Source organism: Panthera tigris, chromosome F2 (assembly GCF_018350195.1).
Source record: "Panthera tigris isolate Pti1 chromosome F2, P.tigris_Pti1_mat1.1, whole genome shotgun sequence".
In the NCBI taxonomy this organism is placed as follows: Eukaryota; Metazoa; Chordata; class Mammalia; order Carnivora; family Felidae; genus Panthera; species Panthera tigris.
Window position 1 is genome coordinate 16,529,757 of NC_056676.1, and position 22,246 is coordinate 16,552,002.

Below are 22,246 nucleotides of genomic sequence, written 5' to 3' on the forward strand. Positions count from 1 at the left end.
ATCCATTTCCTAGGGCTGCTGAAGTAACAAGCTTTGTGGCTTAAAACAACAGAAACATATTTTCTCAGTTCTGGAGGCTCCAAGTCCAAAATCAACGTTGGCAGGGCAGGGCCATGCTCCCTCTGAAGGCTTCAGGGAAGGATCCTCCTGTGCCTCTTGGGAGTTGCTGGTGTGCCCTGGCAATCCTTCGCATTCCTGGCTTGTAACCTGCATCATTCCAAACTCTGCTCCATCTTCAGGGGGCCTCCTTTCTTGTGTGCATCCTCTCCTCTCAAAGACATCTGTCACTGGACTTAGGGCCTGCCCTAATTCCATATGACCTCATTTTTATTATATCTGCAAAGATCCTTATTCCAAATAAGGTCACATCCTAAGGCTCCAAGTAGACATGAATTTTTGGTGGACACTATTCAACCCACTACACCATTCAACACCATGGACTGCCTTTTAAAGTGGTAATCTTCTCATCCTAAAAATGCACAAGCAAAAACTGAGTAGCCAAAATCTGGATGTTCAACAGAAGAGATTTCTACATTGCCTTTGTAAGTCCCTTTAAACCTTTCTGCTTTCAGTTTACTCATCTATATAGTGAGGAAACTGATTTCTATAGTCTCTTCTAACATTAATATTCTATGATTCTGGGCCATAAGTTTTCTTGATGACTTTTCACATTTTATAAATGTTATGCTAATGTAGAGACCCTCAAATACTTGAATAAATTATAACAGAAAGCTTACCTTCTCAGTTTTGAAACAGGCAAAATACTTTTTTGTAAACTATCTGCCGCCAAAGTTACTTACTTTCCCCATTAAAAATGCAGTGTATTCCTCCATACATCAAACCATTACACTTCCATTTTAATAAACCACTTTGAATACTTACTATGTGCCAGTGAACAACCTACTTCTGACCCATCTATTTATACTTATTAAATTATTAGCTAACTAGACCTTTCTTCATTATTTCTATATAATAGGTCATTTAATGGTAAGTTTTAAAAAAAAATAACTTTACTGATTTCCCTTATTACGAAAGTGATATTATTTTTGTTTAAAAAAATTCACGAGTACAAAGATATTAAAATTAGAAGTCCCAGTCCCAAAGATAACCACTGTAAATATTTTGCTGACCAACCTATCAGATTTGTACGTATGAATACATTGGTGAACAAAATATCCTTCATGTTTTTATTTACAAAAATCAGATGTTATGTAGAAAGTTACATAAACAGGTTAATACAAATACTACTCTGCAGCTAGCATTTTCTGCAAACTGTTATGTATATTTTTCCAAAACAAATATGGATATAAGGCATCATTTTACTGGGTAGAGTTTCATGCTGAATTAAAACAACATATTCTAACCAACCGCCAGACTGGTAAGCACTGAAATAATCTAAATATCCATCATTCTAATGTTGCAAATTGTTACCAAAATAACCTATGAATATATGTTTTAGCAAATTTTTGCAACTGTCCCTTCAGACAAATTCCAGAACTGCAGAAAGGGTAGCATTCATACTTAAAATTTTGATTTGTAAAGACCTACTACCCTACCCAAAAGCTGAATCAAATAATGCTCCCAGCTCCACATATAAGAATACCCATTTTCTCATACCCTGCTAACACTGGGTTTTATCAGTCTTTGCCAGTATGAAAATATGTTTCCCCCACCAAAAATATTTTTCTTTCTTGCTTTTCTTTTCTTTTCTTTTCTCCCATTCATTCATTCATTCATTCGGCACTTCCTTTATTACTAGCAAAGCTAAATATGTTTTCCTACATTTGTATTTCTTCCTGGAGCTGTGAGTCTTCTGCCAATTTTCTAATGAGTAGTCTTTTTTTTCCCTATAGATCTTATTTCTATTGCCCTGTTCAAAGAATACCTCAGGTATAAGGCAAAGATGTTTCCTCTCATCATTCCTTTTCAATATTACACTGGAAATCCTAGCTAATGTAATAAGACCAAAAAAGGAAACACAGTATAGATTGGAAAAGATGACATAAAACTATCTTTGTTCACAGATGACATAACTGTCTATGTAGAAAATCTGAAAAAATGGAGCAGGGGGTGGGGGAAGTCTCCTAGAACTAATGAGCAATTATAGCAATGTTAAAGAGCAATAAACGAAATTTGAAAATTGAAAACACAATACCATTTACACTAGCACTCCCAAAAATGAAATACTTAGGTATAAAACTAACAAGATATGTACAAGATCTATATGAGGAAAATGACAAAACTCAGATGAATAAAATCAAAGAAGAACTAAATAAATGGAGAGATATTTAATGCTCATTAATGAGAAGACTCAATATTGTCAAAGTCTTCCTAACTCGATCTGTAATTTCAATGCAATCCCAATCAAAATCCCAGTAAGCTATTTTGTGGATATCAACACACTAATTCTAAAGTTTACATAAAAAGGCAAAAAGATCCAGAGTGGCCAAGATAATATTGAAGAGGAAAAACAAAATTGGGAGGACACTACTGGACTTCCAGACTTACTATAAAACTACAGTAATTAAGACAGTGTGGTATTAGTGAAAGAACAAATAGATCAATGAAACAGAATAGAGAAGAACCAAAAAACAGACCCACAGAAATATAGCTAACTGATCTTTGACAACAGAACAAAGATAGTCTGAAGCAAAGATGGTCTCTTCAACCAATGATCCTGCAACAACTGGACATCCACATGAAAAAATGAGTCTAAATACAGACCTTACACCCTTCACAAAAATTAATTCAAAATGGATCGCACACCTAAATATAAAATATAAAACTATAAGACTCCTATAAGAAAATGTAAAAAAAAAAAAAAAAAAAAAAAAAAAGCTGGACTTAAATAAAATTTAAAACTTCTGCTCTACAAAAAACAATATTAGAATGAGAAGACGAACCACAGAATGGGAAAAAATATTTGCAAAAGACACATCTGATAAAGGATTGTTATCCAAAATATACAAAGAACTCTCTTTTTTAATGTTTATTTATTTTGAGAGAGAGAGCACAAGCAAACACATGAGCGGGGGGCAGTGGGCAGAGAGAGAGGGAGAGAGAGAATCTCAAGCAGGCTCCTCACTCGATGGGGGCTGGATCTCACAAACGGTGAGATCATGACCTGAGTCGAAATCAAGAGTTGGTTGCTTAACTGACTGAACCATCCAGGCACCCCTACAAAGAATTCTTAAAACTCAGTAATATAAAAACAACTCACTTAAAAAATGGGCCAAAGACCTTAACAGACACCTCACCAAAGAAGATATACAGATGGCAAATAAACATAGAAAGATGCTCTACATCATATGTCATCAGGAAAATACGAATTAAAACAATGAGATACCACTATACACCTATTAGAATGGCTAATCCAAAACACCAACAACACCAAATGTTGGGTGAGGTTGTGGAGTAACAGGAATTGTCATTCATGCTGACGGGAACGCAAAATGGTATAGCCACTTTGGAAAGTAGTTTGGTGGTTTCTTATGAAACTAAACATGCTTTACCTACATGACCCCACAATCACATTACTTTTGTATCTACCAAAAGGAGTTGAAAACTTATGTCCACAAAAAATCTGCAGAGTAAGTCTGTAGCAGTTTTTACTCATAAGTGCCAAAATTTGGAAGCAACCAAGATGTCCTTCAGTAGGCGAATGGGTAAGTGGTGGTACATCCAGACAACACTATTCAGTGCTAAAAAGAAATGAGCCATTAAGAAAACATGGAGGAAACTTAAATGCACATTATTAAGTGAAAGAAGCAAATCTGAAAAGGCTGGGGACTGTAAGAACCCAACTACATGACATTCTGAAGAAGGCAAAATTAGGGACAATAAAAATATCAGTAGTTGTTACGGCCTGGAGTTGAGGAATAATTAGGTAGAGCACAGAGGATTTTAAGACAATGATAATACTCTGTATATTATTAATGATGAATACATATAATTACATATTTGTCCAAACTCATAGAATGTACAACACCAAGAGGGCAACCCAACGTATAGTGTGGACGCTGCATGATTATATCAATGTAGGTTCATACAATAGTAACAAATGTACCACAGTCTGATGTGGGGTGTTCATTATGGAGGAAACTATACATGTGTTGGGGCTGGAGGTATCTGGAAAATCTCTGTACATTCCTCTTAATTGTGCTGTGAATCTAAAACTGATGTAAAAAAAAAGTCTTTAAAAAATGTTTGCCTTTTGGAATAACTTCACTGTTTTTCTTAAAATGTTCACTATGAAGAATTCGGGGAAAAAGTAAAATGAAGTAAAAAAAAATATTTAAAAATTCCATCACCCACCATTTCATACATAAAAGGCTACAGAATGAGCAATTTATAGATCAGGAATATCATTTTATTCCTCAATGTAAAAAAGTTTTACTCTTAGTTTTTAAAGTATAGGTGAAATACAACCTTCCTTATAAGAAAAACCTTTCTTTATAAAAAAACCTTCTTTTATACATAAATCTCATTTCAGCAAATCAAATGGTATCATTCCAACTGGCCCATTATAATTTCAATAATGGCTTTGCTTTATCTCTGATTATGTTTTAAGAAGTAACTCAAACATGTTTTAAATTGAGTGTGTTTGTACTCTAACTAGCTCAAATAATCACTGGACTATATAGATGCTTTGCTACTCAATAATGTTCATTAAAGAAAGATTGCTATTTAAGGAAATTACAAAGATCAATCCTTTTACAAGGAAGCAGGGGATATAGTAAGAAAAGCAACAAAGTTGGGAAAAACAAATTTTTAAAACTCTAACTTCTCTACTTTCTAATGGTCAGATCTTGGAGAAATCACTTAGCCTTTCTGAATCTCAACCATCAACTCTTTAAAATGATTTATAGGGTCCGTTTCAAGGACTGATACCCTGATTCCATTTCCAAGGAAGTCATAGAGTGATTAAGTATGAAGACCTGGGATCAGGAGCAATCAAAAACCAGAAAAAAAAAAACCAACGTTGATTTATGAAGTATTTCTGTATACCTGCAGAAAATGGTAAAATACAGCAAAAAGATAAGAATAAGATGGAATACAGTAAACCCGTGGTCTACCAACTGTGTCATGCATGTATAACCCTTAGAAGTACATGAGCATGGAGAGTTTCAAGGAAATGGATTTCTCAGCTCTCAACTTCCATCTATACAATTTTCTAGAACCATTCTGCTAAAACAACATATCAGTTTTCATTTACCTCCTCTGCCCTTTCATCTCTCCCCCTCTACTACCTCATAAAGGAAACCGTAACACTCAGCGCTTCCTGAAACTTACTGTGGAGCTGGTGTCTAACAACATTTGAAGAGCCAAATGGAGAATTTAAAATATCTGTGGTGAGGAAGTTAATGATTCTACACACTGGGTATCCAGTTATTTTCAAGTTAAAGGGGTCACTAATTTCTACTTCCACAAATATAGACATTAAACCAAATCCACTTACTACTTGACCAATTATTCGGATTATAGATCACTTTGCTGTCAACTTGGAAGAATGGGTGATATGGCTAAAATAAAGCACGTTTTATAACCATCTACTAAATTCATGAGATTTCTCAGTACTTTCACTATTAAAGTAAAAAAGTTAGAAAGGTAATACAAAACACCATCTTATCTAAATGGTATTTATAAATGGATAAACTATAAATATTTATGAAATTTAAAATAGAATCCATTTCCAAAAATGTTGTTTTAATACTTTTTAAATTTCATAATTTACACGTTGTTTTGATTTTCTACTGACTATAATTGTATTGCTTACTCAGACCAAAATAAATTTGATATGGCTTTATGGACATAGGAAAATTTAAATGTTTTTAATTATAATTGTTTTTGCATAGAACTCAGAAGAACTGGGTGACAATTTAAAGCATTTTTTTATTCCCATTCACTAAATACATGAATGAATTTACTTTTCATTATAGAAAAGTATGATCGTGTGATTGATAAAATTCTTTCCAGTATAAAAGAATACATTAGGATAAGATGTCAATGCTAGAAAAATACAAATGAGTTCAAAGAGAAAAATAAGGAATGTAAAATTCTGACTGTTAAAATTAAGATATTGTTCATATATTTTTTCTTTTCTTTTTTTTTTTTTTTTTTTTTTTTTTTTTTTTGAGAGACAGAGGGCACAAGTGAGCGAGAGGCAAAAAGAGAGAGGGAAAGAGGGAGAATCCCATGAAGGGCAGGGAGAGAGGGAGAGAGGGAGAGAGGGAGAGAGGGAGGGAGGGAGGGAGGGAGGGAGGGAGGGAGGGAGACAAAGAGAAAGAGAGGGAAGAAGCAGGGCTCATCTGAAGCGAGGACTGAGCTCACCCATTGCAGGACTCAAACTCACAGGAACCGTGAGATCATGACCAAGCAGGAGTCAGATGCTTAACTGACTGAGCCACCCAGGCACCTTGTTCACATATATATTTTTTTAAATGGACAACGTAAAATATCAAGTTTTAAAAATTTCCATAATGTATTTTAAATTGTTTGAATTTAACAAAAATTCTATCATTTACAAATACTGAAACTTAGAGGAAAAATTCGAGATGTATGAGAAGGTATATAGTTTTTTGTTTGTTTTTCCAATTCTTTGAAGGGGTATAGGAGCAAAAAAAACAAAAAAACCCTAGTAGTGAAAGTCAGAATATATCACTTGTCTTAACCTTCCTCCTAAGATACTGCCTACTGGACATCCCCATCTGGATGCTCCCCAGACACTTGAACTCAACATAATCCAAAGTAAATTTATTCTCTTCCCCCAACCACCCCCCCAGAAAAAAAAAACCTGCCTCCTCCTCCTATCTGTATTTTTATTATTAGCTCCATGATCTACCTGGTCTCTTAGACTAAAAGAGTGGGAAATTTTTTTATTACCTCCTACACCAAATCAATTCCTAGGACCTAACTCCTAACGATCTCTATTCCTTGTGCCACAGTAATCGTTTAAGGTCTCTTCACAGGCTGTCATCAAAAAGTTCTTCAAAACAATAACTATATACATATATAAATATATATATATATTTAATACAGTTGACATATGATGTTATAGTTTCAGGTGCACAATACAGTGATTTGACAAGTTTGTGCTGTGCTCATCACCAGTGTAGCTAACATCTGCCCCCATACATCCTTATTACAATATCATTGACTACATTCCTTATGCTGTGCCTTTTATTCCCAAGAATTATTCATTCTATAACTGGAAACCTATATCTCCCACTCCCTTTTTACCCATTTTGTCCAATTATCTATGCCCCTCCCCTCAGGCAAACACCAGGTTTGTTCTTTGTATTTATAGGTCTGATTCTACGTTTTGTTTACTCATTTTCTTAAAAAAGATTCCACTTATTTCACTCCATATGAGTGAAATCATATGGTATTTGTCTTTCTCTGACTTATTTCACTTAGCACTATACATTCTAGGTCCATCCATGTTGTCTCAGATGACACGATCTCATCCTTTTTTATGGCTGAGCAATATTCCTGTGTGTGTGTATCGTGTGTGTGTATCATATGTGTGTATGTGTATCTTCCTTATCCATTCATCAATTGATGGACACTTAGGTTACTTCCATAACTTGGTTATTGTAAATAATGCTGCAATAAACATACAGTATACCTTTTTGAATTAGTGTTTTTGTTTTCTTTGGGTAAATGCCAAGTAGTGTAATTGTTAGATATTTCTATTTTTAAGTTTTTGAGGAACCTCCATACTATTCTCCACAGTGGCTGCATCAATTTGTTCCCACCAACAGTGCACAAGAATTACTTTTTCTTCACATCTTTGCCAACACTTATTATTTCTCATCATTTTGACTTTAGCCATTCTGACAGGTGTGTGGTGATCTCTCATTGGTTTTGATTTGCATTTCCCTGATGATGAGTGATGTTGAGCACTTTTTCACATGTTTGTTGGCCATCTATAGGACTTCTTCGGAAAAATGTCGCTTTAGGTCCTCTGCCCATTACTTAATCAGATTGTTTTCTGGTGCTGAGTTGTATAGGTTCTTTATATATTTTTCATATTAACTGCTTATTAGAGCATATTGCAAATATCTTCTCCCATTCAGTGGGTTGCTTTATTTTTTTTTTACCTTTTTTAAATTTACATCCAAGTTAGCATATCGTCCAACGATCTCTGGAGTAGATTTCTTAATGCCCCTTACCCATTTAGCCCCTCCCCCCTCCCACAACCCTTCCAGTAAGCCTCTGTTCTTCATATTTAAGAGTCACTTATGTTTTGTCCCCCTCCCTGTTTTTATATTATTTTTGCTTCCCTTCCCTTATGTTCATCTGTTTTGTACCTTAAAGTCCTCATATGAGTGAAGTCATATGATATTTCTTTCTCTAATTTCGCTTAGCATAAGACCCTCTAGTCCCATCCACGTAGTTGCAAATGGCAAGATTTCATTCTTTTTGATTGCCGAATAATACTCCATCGTGTGTGTATGTGTGTGTATGTATATATATATAGATATATATAGATATACATATATATCTATATATATCTATATATAGATATATATAGATATATATACATACACACACACCACTTCTTTATCCATTCATCCATTGATGGACATTTGGGCTCTTTCCATACTTTGGCTATTGGTGATAGTACTGCTATAAACATGGGGGTGTATGTGTCCCTTCGAAACAGCACACCTGGATCCCGTGATAAATGCCTAGTACTGCAATTGCTCGGTCATAGGGTAGTCCTACTGTTAGTTTTTTGAGGAACCTCCATACTGTTTTCCAGAGTGGCTGCACCAGCTTGCATTCCCACCAGCAGTGCAAAAGAGATCCTCTTTCTCCTCATCCTCACCAACATCTGTTGTTGCCTGAGTTGTTAGCCATTCTGACAGGTGTGAGGTGGTATCTCATTGTGGTTTTGATTTGTATTTCCCTGATGATGAGTGATGTTGAGCATTTTTTCATGTGTCGGTTGGCCATCTGGATGTCTTCTTTGGAGAAGTGTCTATTCATGTCTTTTGCCCATTTCTTCACTGGATTATTTGTGTTTTGGGTGTTGAGTTGATAAGTTCTTTGTAGATTTTGGATACTAACCCTTTATCTGATGTCATTTGCAAATATCTTCTCCTATTCCATCAGTTGCCTTTTAGTTTTGCTGATGGTTTCCTTCGCTGTGCAGAAGATTTTATTTCAATGAGGTCCCAATAGCTCATTTTTGCTTTTGTTTCCCTTGCCTCTGGAGACGTGTTGAGTAAAAAGTTGCTGTGGCCAAGGTCAAAGAGGTTTTTACCTGCTTTCTCCAAAATCTCCAAAGAGGATTTTGATGGCTTCCTGTCTTACATTGAGGTCTTTCATCCATTTTGAGTTTATTTTTGTGTATGGTGTAAGAAAGTGGTCCAGGTTCATTCTTCTGCATGTTGCTGTCCAGTCTTCCTGGCACCATTTGTTGAGGAGACTGTCTTTATTCCATTGGATATTCTTTCCTGCTTTGTCAAAGATTAGTTGGCCATACGTTTGTGGGTCCATTTCTGGATTCTCTATTCCTGTTCCATTGATCTGAGTGTCTGCTTTTGTGCCAAAGTAGGTTGCCTTTTGTTTACTGATGGTTTCCTTTGCTGTGCAAAAGCTTTTTATTTTGATGTGGTCCCAACAGTTTATTTTTGCTTTTGTTTGCCTTGCTTTAAGGAGACATATCTAGAAAAGTATATCTATGACCAATGTTAAAGATATTACTGCCTGTGTTCTCTTCTAAGGTTTTTATGGTTTGGGGCCTTACACTTAGGTCTTTAATTCACTTTGAGTTTATATTTGTGTATGATGTTAAAAGGTGGTCCAGTGCCATTTTTTTTTTTTTTACATGTAGCTGTGCACTTTTCCCAGCACCATTTATTGAAGAGACTGTCTTTTCCACATACTGTCACCTCCTTTGTCAACAATTGACCATATAATCAAGAGTTTATTTCTGGGGCTTCTAGTCTGTTCCATTGAACTGTGTTTACTTTTGTGCCAGTACTATACGGTTTTGATTATGACAGCTTTGTAGTATAACTTGAAATCTGGAATTGTGATACCTCCAGCTTTGTTGTTGTTGTTGTTGTTGTTGTTTTTTAAACAATAATTACACTTAAATTTACTTTTCAACATCTCTCATAGAGGATGAAACTACTTTATACTTATTAGAGCTATACAAAATTACCTGTCATGCATATAATTGAGTTACTCAAAGAAATTAGAGAATCATGAAGTTGGAAGGAACCAAAAGAGTCAATCCCTTTGACAATATCCTTATCCAGGTATCTTTCAAGCTGTTGTCAATTTATAGCCTCATGAAGTACCCTGCTCTCTGTCGGGACATCACTGTCAGAGATCCGGGCCCAAATACAACTTGTTGCACGTTTTCTAAGATTATTGTGATTTAAAAAAAGATTTATGCTAGCAGAAAAACAATGGTAAAATTACACAAAATTCTAAACAAAAAGTTAAAAATTAGTTAAAATTTAACATACAGAGATAGCTTCAGTTAGCATTTGGGGATACATCTGGCTTTTTTTTTTTCCTTTTTTTTGTTTGAGTATGCATGGTGTGTAAATATGTATATATTTTGTGATTTAGTTTTAAACAAAATTGGGATAAACTGTTGATACTCAGTTTGTTTTTATTTTTTCACTTAATTATGTTATAAGCAATTCCCCATGCAATTATGTATTCTTCAAATTCTTCAAAATATTTTAATGGATATATAATATAGCAAAACTAAGAAATATTAACTTTTAGTCAATCATTTGTAAACTACTTATCATATATCCTTTAAATTTTTCAAAGCATTTTTGTGGTTACATAATATAGAAATAACAAATACTAAATACTCACAATATTATAATTTATTTAATCATTTATAAATTACTTGTTGTTTCTAATTTTTCACAGTGATGAATACGTGATGAATATCCTTGAAGATCAATCTTTATCTACATTTCTAGTTATTTGCTGAGGATAGAGTCCCAAAAGTAAGGCAAAGTATTAATTTTTTTATTCAACTGCTAAATTACCTGTCAGCAAATTTACAATTTATAATCCTACTAGCACTGCGTAGCACAATCTTCATGTCATACACTTGTTTTGTTTTTTTTTTTTTTTTTTTTACTTTGTCAATCTTAAGCAAGTATCATTCTTTTAGTTTGTTTCTTTATTAGTATGATTACACACAAGATCTCCCTATTTCCCTATTGCTTTTACCTATTCATCCCATTCTACTCTTTGCGGTAACATCCTTTTCCCATGTTGTAAAAGGAAGTAGAAGAAAATGCATAGGTGTTAGGGTCAGGTCAGAATGACCTAGGATTTGATCCATTTCCACTACCTAGCTGTGTTACCTTGGACAAGTGACAACTTTAAGTTTGTATCTTCTCCTGTATATTGTCAACAACCCTCACAAAGTAGAAACAGGGTATAGCAATCAAGAACATAAAACCAAACAAAATCTAAATTAACTCCCCTCCTTTTTCTCATTTGCATGGTAGTCCTTCACATATTGGAAGACAGCAACACTCTTACCGTCTCTCACCAACTGCTCTTCTATCCCTATCCTTTTGGCCCAAATCTTGGGGATTCCTTTCTCCAAGCTAAATGTCTCCAATTTCTTCACTCACATATCAAACAATATGCTTTCAAATTACCTCATCACCTTGGTATTTCAGAGTATGATTTAACCTAGTCATGTTCCCCTAGAAAGTGGCATCTAGAACAAAATCCAGATGTGATTTGAAAAGACCAGAGTAAAGGTTATCACTTCAAATCATCCAATTTGTTTTCCATATCCAGATCCACGAGCCAACAAAATCTATAATCCATAAACCTAAAAGACTGTATTTACCTCACTTTCACCAACAAGGCAGGCCAGGTTAAATGTGAGGGTGTGGAACACTCTTGAAGTTCTTGTGATGCCTTGGGCAAGTAATGTAGTAATGTCTCTAAGGTCAGTTTACTCCTTGGGAAAATGGGAGTAATATCACTTATCTCAAAGGGTTTTTGGAAAGATTAAAAATATTAATTATAGTATCTGGCATGTAGGAGGTATTCAATAAATAGAAACAATTACCACTGAAGCAAGACTACTGCATCTTTATTAAGCACCATTTGTCAAGTACTTTACATGGTCTTGAGCTAGAGCTTGGTCTACCCAAAACACAGACGATGGAGTAGATGTTAACCAATTAACAACTCATCTTCTTCTCCAAATTCTGCCCTGCTCTGCTTTCATCCTCTCCTCCCTCTTGCCATCATCTTCAGAAAATGAAGAGCCATATCCACCAGCAGGTGGAGGAATGGAGCAGTCACCTACAATTCTTACTCAAAATTACAAGGAGACAAGAGACACTTCTGATTTCAACCATAAGATCACTGGCACTGGTCCATTAGGAAGGGTACCTGCCAGCAGCTAAAATGAAGTTCTGCAAGCTTCAAAGACTCATCTACAAATGTAGGGTTTTTTTCCTTTCCGAACATACTACTGATCTACTTCCTTTCCTCATATACTACACCTGAATGCAAACATACAAAAGTATAATTTATTTTGTGAATAACCTTTTGAAAGACACATTTGACAACAATATAAAAATCAACAGTCTATGTTACATTTAGGCAAGAACAGGCCATTTAAATGAGGAAGAGAATAAACACTCAATTTTTTCTCTCAATTCAAATAGATCCAAGCAATATGTACAATAAAAAAGTTTTAAGTTGTTTCTAAATTAGAAGATTAAAAATTAATTGTTGAACTTTTCTGGAGTGGCCAAACAGAATGTAAGAATGCCCAGATTTTAAAGATCTTTAGTCAAACGACTTCTAACAAAACTAGATTTTATATAAACACAGTCTTTAGTACAGAAAATTAAATTCCTTAAGATCTGCATGCAATGAGAGTTCTTTACCACCTAAATTTCCTAAGTATATTTAATCCTACTAAATGGCTATCAATAGTCCCAGGCAAAAAATCTGAATTAAGCTAAGCTTTGTCTACTTCCTCTTTCTTCAGCTCTTCTCTTCCCAAATTTGTCTCTATACTCATCCCTAGAAAAGAAGTCAATTCCCTAAAATTATTCTAAAAATTTTCTTCATGAAAAGAAAAAAAAAGGAAGGAACGATGGGTTGAAACTTACCCTAATGTATTAGAAGCCTTATCAAACTGCCTCAAAGAGAATGGATAATACCTCTCCTTCTTTCCATCCAAAATGAGCTCCCTAATCTTTGTTTCCTGAAAAGGATGTAATATTTTACCTCTTGCAGGACATTTGTGTTTAAAAAAGAATTCTTGGGTAGGCAGTATGTACAGCTGATGGAACTCTAAGCATAGCAACAAAGCAGAAAAATCTAGGCATAGGTCTAAAACCTCTTCAAATCACATCCCATACATTAAATGTGTTCCTGATGACAACTTATAAACTAGCAATTTGAACACCCTACTCCTCAATCAGAACACTCCAAATACACTATAGATTTACATTAATATTATGTTTGAGCATATATTTGAAGTATAGCATAAATATACATTACTTCAGAAGAGCCAAACATGATAGTATTAAATTTAAATCAAAGTCTGAAACATTTCTGAAAACAGAAAAATGAAACTAAGATCCCAACAAAACAAGTGTTAGGGAAATGGACAGGGAGGAAAGTCTCAGCAACTGAACCACTCCCAGGATATCCCACCAACTGCTCCCACTATCCCCTGTATTGTCTTCTGAATGTCGATTTGCGAAGAGGCAACTACTGTGGTAACAGTAATTTGGAATAATGCACATTTACAAACTGATATTTGATATATAACAGTCCTTACACATGAGCACAAGATATGCAAATGAAATTTGACAAAAGAAATGCAAATGCACAGAAGCACTTCAGAAAGTGTCCATTTTGCTTACTGCAAGTTGAAACAAACTCAGCATACCACAGTGCATCTACTGACACAGTAAAACATTTATATAAATGTTTACAAAATATTTATAAAATGTTTATTAAATAATTATATAGTATTATAATCTCATAATATCATAATCATTATAATATTATACTGAAAGAGAGATAATCATTTATCTAAGTAAGGACAGAACATTCTAGGAAACCAAAAAATATTCTTACCTCTTGAGCCAACCTAGTGATCCTACTCTAACAAACATGCACGAAAGTATTAAAGTTTTATATACAACACCAAGACCTGAAACAACTCTAACATTCAACATTCAGAGAATAAATTACTCATAGATCAACACATCATCACTACTAATGTTCATTAGGTATATATAAAACTATACTGTATTCTGACAGTAGCCACAAGCCATATGCAGCTACTTAAATAAAACTGAATTTACCATTCAGTTCCTTAGTCAGACAAGCCACATTTCAAGTGCTTACCTAGCACTTTCCATCATCACAAGTTCTGTTAGATAGTGCTGATCTACACAGCTACCTGGACCATCCTCTATCCTCCTTCCCTTATATGCACCCTTTTATCTACTTAATCTTCAGGCTTTGGCCTAAGCCTCAACTACTGTGTGAGGTTCCCCCTGATTTATGCAGGAAATTTGGGTATACCTTCTTGTAGTCTCATTACACCTTGGTAACTGGCAATAAATTCCATCACATCATATTATTTCCCCTACCACAATCCTGCAAGCTTCCTTAAAGAACCAACTTTTATCCAAGGGACTTTGAACTGTTCTGCCTTGATAATTTGTCATATACTAACAGAACTGCTAAAAACAACAGAGATGTATACTATAAGTGAAAAATGTTTATGCATAAGGAATATAATGCATCAAAGAAAAACATGGCTAGGTTTGCAAGCTCACAAGTGATTTTTAAGATTATTTATTTTGAGACAGAGAGTGAGCGGAGGAGGGGCAGAGAGAAGGAGAGAAAGAGAAGGCCAAGCAAGCTCCACAGGGCAGTGTGGAGCCAAAGGCAGGGCTAGAACCCATGAACCCGTGAGGTCATGACCTGAGCCGAAACCAAGAGCCGGACACTCTACTGCCTGAGCCACCCAGGTGTCCCATCACAAGTGATTTTTGTTTTCAATTTCTAATTCTTTACATTTTCTTAGTACTCAACATAAGGAGCCTCATTCTCAGAAGGTGTTTAGCAAATATCTGTGGAATAGTTTCTGTATTAAAAAAAAAAAAAAAAAAAAGACACCACGAATGAAGCCTAATGTAAACTATGCACTCTGGGTGGTAATGATGCAGCAATGTAGGTTCAACAATTGTAACAAATGTACTACCCTGTTGGGGGATGTTGATAACAGGGGAGACTATGCATGCACCAGGTCAGAAAGCACATGGGACATCTCTCTGCCTTCCAGTCAATTGCGCTGTGAACTTAAAACTGCTCTAAAAATATAATGCCTTCAAAGAAAAAGATCCCAATATTTTGTTCCATAATAATATATACCATTGATTTATAATAAATTTTAAAAACTAGACCACAAATTTCTAACACAAATAATATTTATCTACAGTGCTTAGAAAATCTGACTAAATTAACTGCAGGTGCAGTGCTGTCGGTGCCATCGTTACACTAACTCAACCTCCTCATTTACTGAGCACCGACCCATGCAAAGCACTGTGGACACAGCAGTGAACAAGACAATTTCTGTTCTCACAATATTCTTTCTAAATAACAACTTTATTCTGCAAGATAAATCTTTAACCTCAGCTATCAACAACAGATAGCTCAAAATGGCAAAACAAACTTCTCTTATCCTGATTTTTTTCAAATAATTCAAAAAACTCATATTAACCTTCAAGAAAGTAGTACATGACCTGGTTTAAAACAAAAAGTTAATGCCTCATTTACTTGGCATTCTTAGGACAGTTGGTGCTCCAAAGAAATGAATTTTTCAGATAACTCACTCTTATCCATTTAAGCACCAACACTTACATTGTTTGGCATGGAGATTTCTTTTTTAAGTGGGAATCTTTCGATTTTTAAAAAGATTCAATTAAATATTATTTTGACTGATAATTATTGTGTTGTACAGCACTCAAGCTCCTAAACTATATGTCCCCAGGGTTCTTTTTTAAAAGTTGCTGGCTTTGAAGAGTTTTTCTTCTGATCCCCAGCTTTGGTGTGTCAGCTGTCAACTTTTGCTGGTATCAGTGTGAACCTGACTCAAGCAGCCTCCAACTCCCTTCAAATTTGCTGCTACTTGCAAAACAAGTTTGTCAGAATTTTGCCTAAAACACACAGGCTTTGAGAGGATCCTCAAATCTATATTTTGGTTGTTCCGTCTTCTATTTATTTCCTGAATCTCTTAAAGTTTGCAGTTACAAGTTCCAAACCAAATTCTGGATAAATTACTGCTATACCCTGATAAAAGTCGTTACGTTGTTTTCATATTTAAAACTGATAGTCAGAGATAGCTTCATTATTTATTCACTCATCCAACAAGTATTAAGTACTTGTGTTGTGAAGTTGGTAAGTAATATTATGGTGAAAATAACTAAAAAGATTGCTAGTTTTGAACATATTCTAAAATAGAAAAACTCAGAAAAAACAACTTCTTAGCACTTAATAAAAACAGGGTTGTTGTGTGGGTTTTTTTTTAATATTAAACTACAAAACCACCTCAGTTTTTTACAATTTCTACAGCTTTAGACTTAAGAACTGAAGATTCAAGGGTTCTGATTTAACCAAATATTTATTTTAGAGAGCTCTGAATAAGATTCCAAAATTTTATACCTTTTTTTCTATTACACATTCCCATCTAGCCCTAAAGAAATCACTAGCAACATATGCTTTAGTTTTAAATGATACTCAAAATCTTGGTAACCATTTCAAACCATGGTAAGTTTATCTTCATTTTAATGTTGAGCAACAATAATTTGATAAAAAGTGTAAATTCAGGAAACTTCCTGTCCAAATTTTCATAAGTTCCTATATTTGGGGTGCAGAAAATTTTTTTTTTAAGTTTCAGGAGTAAGAGATGGTGTGGCTCTACAATATTTGCTTTATCTGCCACAATCATATTTTTAAAATTCCATTACCCATTTAAACCTAAGGCTAGGAAATGAGTCAAAGAGGAGTAGGGCTTAAAATTGGTCTCTGAGGATTAATTAAGACAACTGGTAAAAACCCCTGGTGTCAGCCTTACTTGTTTTAATACTCTTGGAATCTCCTTTCTCATTCATTTTCTCCCCAGGGAGCACAAGTGACTTTTTCTGTATTTTATAATTTTATAACTGATTACTGGTCACCTTTATTATGCAGACTGAACTGGAAATGGGCATTAGTTATGTGCCTGTAATCTGAGACAGTAAAATAATATTTCTAAGTGAAAAAAAGTTACTACCATTAAAAACTATTAATTACTACCATTAAAAACCTTTTCCAGCAATGCATTAACATTTCTTCAACATTAATTTTGGAACCTGCAGATGCTTTAAGCAGTACTATAGAGGCAGAGCACGGACCTAACTTTCAAAATAACAACACAGTATTATTTAAACTATTAGAGTAACCATTAAAGTTGGCTCTGACCTCATCAGCATACCATCTTGTCCCATGATAGAAGTCTGATTTTAAATAAAAACAATTCAGAGAAAAATCCAAATGGTCTCTTGCTCTCTCTACAATTTAGGCAAAGAAGCAAATGGCAAATACTGGACACACCTATCATAAGCAAAATCTCCACGAGGTACTATCCACACTACCGGTTAAAAAAAAAAAAAATACAGACCTGGCTCAGGATATTTACAATACAATTGGAGAGAGAAAATATGTTCCATAAAAGATACTTATACTAACCAATAGTAAAAATAAAAATAATTGAATTAAATTAAAAACTGATCATGAACATTTAACATTCTGAAAGCAGAAATGGAGGGCACTTAGTTCAAATGTAAACAAAATTCTTTTTGCCTATTTTAAATCTGGCAATCAAAATCAGCCAGAACTAAGGAGTTGGGCCAACAGCATCACCAAAGAAAAAACCGAAATTCTCAGGAGCAACTGGTATTGGACCATTCAAAACAAAGTCTTCCTGTGAGTGCTCATTAGGAGTTTCTCTCCTAAAATCTCCTTATCAAATTAAAAACCTGGCTATCAACTTTGCGGAAACCTAAGCTTCAGAGAAGCACTCTCGATACTTTTTTTTCAAAGCACTTAAGGTCCATCCACAGAATAGGAGCTGGCGAACACCGAGGAGGAATTGGCCTATTGTTCGAAGAACCGCAGGACCATCCGAACGCCACGGGGCGCGCGGGAGCTGGGGGTAGGCAAGGCTCAAACGCGGCACAGGTGTGCGTATGGGGGAGGGGGGACAGGTGTGCCCAGGGCCACAACTAAGGTTAGAGAGGCCCGACTTCAGATCCAGACGTCGACTGGATCTGAGGAAAAGAGTCATCCCTGAAGCTTAAACCACGGAGCATGGAGGGGGGTGGGCCTGGGGAAGGTCTTAAGGACTCCAAAGCCCACCAGGTTTGGCAGTGGGGGTGGTCGGAGAAGGCCGGGGCACTCAAGGTGTAAAGCCCGAGGATAAAAGAAAAGGCTCTCGAATCGAGGGGCCAGCGTAGAAATCTCTAAACAATGAACCATGCTGGGTCTGGGGTAAATGGCTAGGAGACCAGGGGTGTCGCGGAGGTGGGAAGAGGGAAGAGGGTGGGAAAAGGGAAACAAAAGAGAAGCCCCCCCAAGTGTGGGGCCCCGGTGGCGGCGGCGCCGGCGATTACCTGTGAGAGTTGACGGGGATTGGGGCAGCCGAAGAGCGCGGAGCTGGAGCTGAAGCTGATGGCTCCTCGGCGGCTGAGGACGTGCTGGGGGACCGGCCTGTCCAGGGGCAGCACCGGCAGCTGGTAACATACTTCCATTGAATACGCCCGCCCTGCCCCCGCGCGGCGCCCGCCCAGCCGCGGCCGCCGGCCCCTGTGCTGGGAAGGGGCCGCGGCTCGGGGGCGCCGGGCCGAGGCGGGGGCAGGGAGGGCGGGCGCCGACCCCGGGAAGCCGCGCTCACGCCTTCCCACCCCAACGCTCCGCCCGGGCCGCCGGTGGGAAGACGCTGCGGCGGCCGCGGCGACAGTTACGAGGACCGGCGCGCGCCCGGCTCCGGGGTGCAAGCGGGGGCAGCGCAGGCAAAGTGGGAGAGGGAACCCTGCCGCCCCAGATCTCCTCGGCCGGGAGGAACGGGTCCGGGCAGAGCAGAGCAGGAGTGGAGCAAAGACAGAAGAAAGCGGTGCAAGAAAAGACGGCTGGAGCCAGCGGCGAGACCCAGGTCGCACGGGGCTTGGGACCAGCCACCAGCTCGGGCCGCCGCCACCGTCCTGCCCCTCCCCTCCCCCGGAGCCTGACTTCACTCCGCCGCCGGCGCGAGCCCGGCGTAATTCACACTTTGCAGCCGCGGACGGTGCGCCAACCACGGCCGCCGCCACCCTGACGTCACGACGCCGCGCCGCAGGCCCCGCGCCTCCGCAGCGCCCTGGGAGACGGGTTAGCGGCGGTGGGGGTGAACCGTCTCGCTCCGGTTCTGCACTCGGTCACTGTCCCCTCCCGCCACACACTGGCCCCCTTCCTCCTCTCCTACCAACCTCAACCCATAGCACCCGCCCAGCTCTCCCTTATCTGCCCTCCACACAAGGCGCGTGCGCACGAGGCCCCACCGTTTGGGGACATTCCCCTTATCGTTAAACTCTTGCTTTCGAGCGCGCTGAGGGTGTGGGGTGGGCTCAGCCTGTCTACAAGCAAGATTCGGGCCTTCTGACCCCAGAGACCCGAAGCACAGGGCGCAGTGGCAGCGCTCAGCCTTAACTGCGGGGTCACCGCTGTGCTTCCCTCCTTGAATTCCCATTCTTGGGCTTCGCTGGGGACCGCTGCGGCAGTGACGTCAGCGGACCGCGCGGGCACCATCCTCCCCGCTACGTCACTGCCAGTCCCTTGGCGGGGCTCGGCTGGGGCTCTCCCCAGGCAGGTACGGGCCCCAGGGCTGTCCCGGGCCAAGGGGAGAAGAGAGGAGTCGAGAATGCGGGAGAGACGAGAGGGTGAAGGGGTGGTGGGGAAACACCGAGACTGAGAAAGAAGAAGTGAGAGTATGCACTGGAAAAAATGAGAAAGAAAGGATGATACTGAGAAGACAAAGGAAAAAAGGATCCTGCATGACCTTTTACCAAAACTGTTTTGGTTTGTTGGCTTTGATTTTTAGAAAGCAGAGAGAGTAAAGAGCTCTTGACCTGCTTTGTAAGTTGGATACGTCATTTGCAGGTTCATTTTGTCAAATTTCTCCCTAAACTGCAATCCATTGTTACAAATGCATTCCAGCCCCTGGGATGTCGGCCTGAACAAGCTCTTTCCTGCTGGCAGAATTGTTGATTCGGCTCTGCTCTCAGGGCACCCACCCTTCCACTTATTTGCTATGACTAGCCACTGGCAAGATGGCAGATCATTACCGAGGATATCAGGTATCCACTGCTCATGGTTCCATAAATCAATAAAAGTCTGCAAGACTTTTTATCATCTTTCCACAGCATCTGTTTCTTTTACATCACTTAAAACTTTACCTCTTCCATGGTTATTTCTCTACTTGTGTGCTACTATTAAAACAAATATAACTTCCCCTGTGGTTTCATGGATATTGTCTTCACTAGATGGCAAGCTCCCCTTTAGTGCAACAACTGACCCAACTCCTCTTGGAAACCCTAATTAGTCCCACAATATCTAGTACATATATTGAGCATCTGCTGTATGCTTGGGATTAAGCTAAGCACTCTCTCTTGTTCTGACAAAAACCCCATGGGATAATACTAAGTTGAAACTAGGTTTAGGGAAACATAACTTGCCCTAGATCTTACTCAAAATAGTGGCAGAACTAACCTCAAATAATGTTTGAAATCTGTATACATTTAAACACCCAGAGATGGTATTCGTGTCATATAAAACTGTATATGCCAAATTACTGTCACATTTAATAACATTTAAGAGACTCCCTTCCATTAAATCATTTGATAAGATTCAGGGCACTAATTAAACAGTGCATCTCCCTTCAGCAGAGAGGGGAGCTAACATTTACTATGCACCCACTGTGAGCCATGACAGGTATTCTACATATAATGTTTAACTTAACCCTTCACAATATTCACATACGTAAAATTTGATACCAATTCTACAGATGAGGAATCAGTTTCCAAGAGCATAAGTCATTTGTGCCACTGAATTTTGTTCTGTGTGATTTCAGAACCATGCATTTCCACCACACCATGCAGATCAGGACTTCAACTGTTCTCAGTGTTCTTTACAGTATTGGGGAGCATATTAGGGTTCTCCAGAAATACAAAACCAATAGAAGATATGTGATATGTGTATGTATGTATGTATGTATGTATGTATGTATATATGTATATATATATAGAGAGAGAGAGAGATTTGCTGTACACACGCCTCATCTAAGACAGAGAAGCTAGAGGAGCTGCAGGCCCTGCTCCTCCCTAGCTAGTAAGGTGAGTCAGCAAATCATGTGTAAAATTACAGCAGTGCTTGGGACCTGGCATGGACCTACCAAGTGTAATGGCTGGTGCTTCACTTCCACTTCTCAAATCTTGCAAATTTCTATTGTTGCCAACCAAAACCCTAAAAAGAAGAGAATTCTGGGAAATGTATTTCCAACTTAGCTAAGTTGATAGTGCAAAACCACCCCAGTCCAAACTCTTGTCAACTTGACCTCCAGAAACACTTTTTTAAATCATATTTAATTTTAAAATAAAGATCATAGTAAAATCATGCTTATGTCCATATGATGCAACTATCATACAGCCTGAGACAGCTCCCTCCCTCCCCAAAAGAGGATAGAGTCTTTGAATGATGTTCATCCCTCTTCTTGATAAGTCATATTATTCCTTTGATGTCCTGTAACTTAAACACTAAGATATAAAGTTAGCCACTATTAACACATCTTAGGGGAATGGGGGGGGGGGAGAAAATAATCGGTTAATACATACACAAATGTATTCATATCAAAATGAGGGGAAAATGCTCACAACTATTATAGTCCTTGTATCTGCAACTGGCAATGTAATCATAATGACTACTTATAACTACTTTCTTTTTTTCCCCCAATACCAATTTAATATACCCTTTGCCTTCAGCAAGCATCTCAGCTGATAATAGTTTCTTCACTTATGTGGCAACCCATATTATTATTCCTGAAAAATCTGGACCATTAGAGGTTCTACTTCTACTGGGTTGCTGTGTTTTTTTCCATTAACCCATATAACAGAGTATGGTAATA

At 37.7% G+C, this 22,246-nt stretch overlaps 1 protein-coding gene across 2 annotated transcripts in view; it reads right to left on the minus strand.

Moving 5' to 3' along the window:
* PDE7A (phosphodiesterase 7A) overlaps positions 1-18,937 on the minus strand; it is a 122,626-nt gene extending 103,689 nt beyond the window's left edge. For both annotated transcript variants that reach the window (XR_006212801.1, XM_042972709.1), the window contains exon 1: positions 18,705-18,937. Coding sequence is in view for 1 of the 2 variants with exons in the window: in XM_042972709.1 (XP_042828643.1) it covers positions 18,705-18,842 (138 nt within the window). In the remaining variant the exon portion in view is untranslated. The remainder of the gene's footprint in view (positions 1-18,704) is intronic.
* Between the last annotated feature and the right edge of the window lie 3,309 nt (positions 18,938-22,246).